At 48.3% G+C, this 5,367-nt stretch overlaps 1 protein-coding gene across 1 annotated transcript; it reads right to left on the reverse strand.

Moving 5' to 3' along the window:
* Window positions 1-483: 483 nt before the first annotated feature.
* Window positions 484-2,717, reverse strand: LOC138370229 (uncharacterized). Its single transcript, XM_069334228.1, has 2 exons — window positions 2,696-2,717; window positions 484-1,577 (listed from the first exon to the last, which is right to left on the reverse strand). Exons 1-2 carry the CDS (start codon window positions 2,715-2,717, stop codon window positions 484-486), a joined length of 1,116 nt encoding a protein of 371 aa, XP_069190329.1.
* Window positions 2,718-5,367: the final 2,650 nt, after the last annotated feature.

Raw genomic sequence — 5,367 nt, forward strand, 5'->3', positions numbered from 1 at the left:
TCGACCACATAGACCCGAAGTCGACCACATAGACCCGAAGTCGACCACATGGACCCGAAGTCGACCACATGGACCCGAAGTCAACCACATGGACCCGAAGTCGACCACATGGACCCGAAGTCGACCACATGGACCCGAAGTCAACCACATAGACCCGAAGTCGACCACATGGACCCGAAGTCGACCACATGCACCCGAAGTCAACCACATAGACCCGAAGTCGGCCACATGGACCCCGAAGTCGACCAAATAGATCGACCTAGAGGAGCGCAAGGAAGAAAAAAGCTGTCTCAAGTCATTACGAAAATCGACAAGGAGCAGAAAGTGAGGTTGAGACGGTTAGGGACGGGGGCAATAAAAAGGAGGAGGAGGAGGGGGGTTGGGGGAGAAGATAGACGGTCCTGTCACTTCGAATTTGACAGTGAGTGACGTGTTGCGTGGGTACGTCCTTGGCACTGCCACAGGTGGCTCTCGGCACTGCTACTACAGGGAGTATTTCGACTGCGTACTGCCTTCCATAGACCAGGATATGGCTGTACGACTTTCTTTAGAGTTGTGCGTATTGGAGCAGCCTTGTTGCTGCCCTCTATAGGGGGGCGTCTTTTCATTGGTGCTGCCCTCTATAGGGGGCGTTGTTTCATTGGTGCTGCCCTCTATAGGGGGCGTCTTTTCATTGGTGCTGCCCTCTATAGGGGTCGTCCTTTCATTGGTGGTGCCCTCTAAAGGGGGCGTCCTTTCATTGGTGCTGCCCTCTATAGGGGGCGTCCTTTCATTGGTGCTGCCCTCTATAGGGGGCGTCCTTACATTGGTGCTGCCCTCTATAGGGGGCGTCCTTTCATTGGTGCTGCCCTCTATAGGGGGCGTCCTTTCATTGGTGCTGCCCTCTATAGGGGGCGTCCTTTCATTGGTGCTGCCCTCTATAGGGGGCGTCCTTTCATTGGTGGTGCCCTCTAAAGGGGGCGTCCTTTCATTGGTGCTGCCCTCTATAGGGGGCGTCCTTTCATTGGTGCTGCCCTCTATAGGGGGCGTCCTTACATTGGTGCTGCCCTCTATAGGGGGCGTCCTTTCATTGGTGCTGCCCTCTATAGGGGGCGTCCTTTCATTGGTGCTGCCCTCTATAGGGGGCGTCCTTTCATTGGTGCTGCCCTCTATAGGGGGCGTCCTTACATTGGTGCTGCCCTCTATAGGGGGCGTCCTATCATTGGTGCTGCCCTCTATAGGGGGCGTCCTTTCATTGGTGCTGCCCTCTATAGGGGGCGTCCTTACATTGGTGCTGCCCTCGATAGGGGGCGTCCTTTCATTGGTGCTGCCCTCTATAGGGGGCGTTCTTACATTGGTGCTGCCCTCTATAGGGGGCGTCCTTTCATTGGTGCTGCCCTCTATAGGGGGCGTCCTTTCATTGGTGCTGCCCTCTATAGGGGGCGTTCTTACATTGGTGCTGCCCTCTATAGGGGGCGTCCTTTCATTGGTGCTGCCCTCTATAGGGGGCGTCCTTTCATTGGTGCTGCCCTCTATAGGGGGCGTCCTTTCATTGGTGCTGCCCTCTATAGGGGGCGTCCTTTCATTGGTGCTGCCCTCTAAAGGGGGCGTCCTTACATTGGTGCTGCCCTCCGGAACACAACACAGGAAGACCAGTTACAGCCTCGCTCCTGTGCCAGGTAAGTCCACTACGGGCTCACCATAGCCCGTGCTACTTGGAACTTTTTGTTCCCAGTAGCTGAATCTTAAACAACAACAACAAACACACAGGAAATACAACACGACGCGTGGCTTTGCTGTTGTTGTTGTATTTGTCGTCCAGCTGAGGGCTTACACGACACAAGCTCAGCGACATTAACAAAGACATCTGTTCGCTCGATGCTTAGCTCTTGGACCCCGCCTTTCTAACCGTCGGTTGTCGTATGTTATGACTCCAGAGTGATTTTTCTTCTGTAAGGGGGGGGGGCATCGTGTGAAAGAAACTTTGCCCATTTGTTTCTGCCTCGACTGGGATTCGAACCCGGGCACTATTTAGGACTACGATTCCCCCGAGCGCCGTGTGTGTGTGCGTGTGTACTCACCTAGTTGTGCTTGCGGGGGTTGAGCTCTGGCTCTTTGGTCCCGCCTCTCAACCGTCAATTAACAGGTGTACAGGTTCCTGTGTGTGTGTGTGTGTGTGTGTGTGTGTGTGTGTGTGTGTGTGTGTGTGTGTGTGTGTGTGTGTGTGTGTGTGTGCGTGTGTGTGTGTGTGTGCATATACTGGAGAGTTGGTGTTGTGTAGATGCAGACGGGCCAATTTAATATTTAAAAGCGAATCGATGCACAAGAAATTAATAAATGTCAGCAACGGAAGCCAGAATTAAGACCAAGTAACACTCACAATTACAAGTGTGTGTGGTGGGGGGGAGGGTTGGGGGTTAGGGTGGGTGGGGGGTGGGGGTGGGTGGGGGGGGGGAGGAGCTTGTGTTTGGAAAGTTTTAGCATTACGTTTAGCGGCTCGAGAGAGAGAGAGAGAGAGAGAGAGAGAGAGAGAGAGAGAGAGAGAGAGAGAGAAAAGCTGACCAAATTTATATAATATAAACACAATAACAATTGAACTCAGAGTAAATACCGCACCAAGAATAAACAACCTAACTGTGATATATATATATATATATATATATATATATATATATATATATATATATATATATATATATAGTGACCTGCTTATTACCTTCGCAGGAATACTTGTTCATTATACAGTGATCTATAATGGCATATAGACGAGTCGTAACCTCGCTTCCTCCCCCAGAACGGACCCCACTCAGATCAGCACCTGATAGGCTACAGAAGCAACGTGAGATCTCCTGATGGAGTCCAGGAAATCAGAGAACGATATAAACAAGGACATACACCAGAGACATCAGGATATCCACCAAGAAATCAGCAAAGTGCCTATACCTGATCAACCAGGCTGTGACTCGTACGTCAGGCTGCGAGCAGCCGCGTCCAACAGCCTGGTTGATCAGTCCGGCAACCAGGAGGCCTGGTCGACGACCGGGCCGCGGGGACGCTAAGCCCCGGAAGCACCTCAAGGTAACCTCAAGGTAAGTGGTAGACAAAAGACTGTAGAACCACAAACAATTAAGAACACGATGACTGAAGAACCACAAACAATTAAGAACACGATGATTGAGACGTCGAAACGTATTTCCACTTTGCCCGACAGTCCACGCTTCTTGCAGGCCGGCGTTCAATCCCCCAATGGCCCCCTACCCCAAGAGGTTGGACACCATTGCTAGGCAAAGAGTAAGAGAGACGTTACATAGGATGTGGGAGACGGCTGATAAATCGTGCAATATATTAGGCAATGGAATCAAGTCCACTGACGGCTTCTCAGCAGGTGGAAGCGATATCGAACGAGGCAGGAGTGAGTTGTTGGGTTAAAGTAGCAAACAGCAGCCCAAAAGGAGCAACAAGGAGGTAGCAAACTACGCGTGTAGAGGAGCACGAAAGTAGGAACTACCCGTGTAGAGGAGCACGAAAGTAGGAACTACCCGTGTAGAGTAGCACGAAAGTAGGAACTACCCGTGTAGAGGAGCACGAAAGTAGGAACTACGCGTGTAGAGGAGCACGAAAGTAGGAACTACGCGTGTAGAGGGGCACGAAAGTAGGAACTATCCGTGTAGAGTCACAGGAGAGGGCGTGCACGGGCCCAAAGTGCACGCCAGGTGAATCAAAGTACGGCCAGCACGCCTCGCATTAAGCGTTCGACAGGTCAGAAAGGACCCCGTCTGCGTCACAAGCAGTGTGACCGGACACCAGGTGAACAGGAGGACCAGGCGAAAGAGAAGCAGAAGGGAAGCAAAAAAATGACATGGAACAGAAGAGGAGAGAAGAAGAAAAGTAACAATGGAAAAGAGGAAGAAGGAGAAGGAATAAGAGAAGAGGAGAAAGAGAGTGCAATCCCCTTCACCACAACCCCCTTTCCCCCCCCCCCAACCCCAGCCCTCCCCTCCCCCCACACGCCAACCCCAACACCCCTTAAAGACGTCATTCATCACCTTGAGAGACCCTTTACATAATATATGCAACATATTTGCAATAGCAATCACAACGGGGCAATAAGGCCACACAATTCAGGCTGCAAGATGATTAATAACTCTAACAAAATTATGTTACGACTGTTTGTATAACAAGGGCAATGTTTGCCTTTGTTTGGAGGGATTATAGCGACGTTCAAGATCTGTTTGGAGGGATTATAGCGACGTTCAAGATCTTTTAAAAGAATTATAGCGACGTTCAAGATCTTTTGGAGGGATTATAGCGACGTTCAAGATCTGTTTGGAGGGATTATAGCGACGTTCAAGACCTCTTAGAAGAATTATAGCGACGTTAAAGATCTGTTTGGAGGGATTATAGCGACGTTCAAGATCTCTTAGAGGGATTATAGCGACGTTCAAGATCTGTTTGGAGGGATTATAGCGACGTTCAAGATCTTTTTGGAGGGATTATAGCGACGTTCAAGATCTGTTTGGAGGGGTTATAGCGACGTTCAAGATCTTTCTGGAGGGATTATAGCGACGTTCAAGATCTTTTTGGAGAGATTATAGCGACGTTCAAGATCTTTTAGAAGAATTATATCGACGTTCAAATTTTTTTAGAGGAATTATAGCGACGTTCAAGATCATTTTAGAGGAATTATAGCGACGTTCAATATCTCTTAGAGGGATTATAGCGACGTTCAAGATCTTTTAAAAGAATTATAGCGACGTCCAAGATCTTTTAGAGGGATTATAGCGACGTTCAAGATCTTTTAAAAGAATTATAGCGACGTCCAAGATCTTTTAGAGGGATTATAGCGACGTTCAAGATCTCTTAGAGGGATTATAGCGACATTCAATATCTCTTAGAGGGATTATAGCGACGTTCAAGATCTTTTAAAAGAATTATAGCGACGTCCAAGATCTTTTAGAGGGATTATAGCGACGTTCAAGATCTCTTAGAGGGATTATAGCGACATTCAAGATCTTTTAGAGGGATTATAGCGACGTTGAAGATCTCTTAGAGGGATTATAGCGACGTTCAAGATCTTTTAAAAGAATTATAGCGACGTTCAAGACCTTTTAGAGGAATTATAGCGACGTTCAAGATCTTTTAGAGAAATTATAGCAACTTTCAAGATCATTTTAGAGAAATTATAGCGACAATTTAAAGTTTGGTGGAATTATTGCAACGTTTTGCAACGTGGAGGAATTATAGTGATGTTCCAAAGTCCGAATCCATTCATATCGCCGCTTTAGATCGAATGACATCAATGAATATGAACGGGATTGATGTTCAAAATGAACACCAAGATGGTGAACACTGAGAGGGGGAACTTAAGAGATTCGAGGCACTCAGAAA

The sequence above is a fragment of the Procambarus clarkii genome, chromosome 31, assembly GCF_040958095.1.
Source record: "Procambarus clarkii isolate CNS0578487 chromosome 31, FALCON_Pclarkii_2.0, whole genome shotgun sequence".
Classification (NCBI taxonomy): Eukaryota; Metazoa; Arthropoda; class Malacostraca; order Decapoda; family Cambaridae; genus Procambarus; species Procambarus clarkii.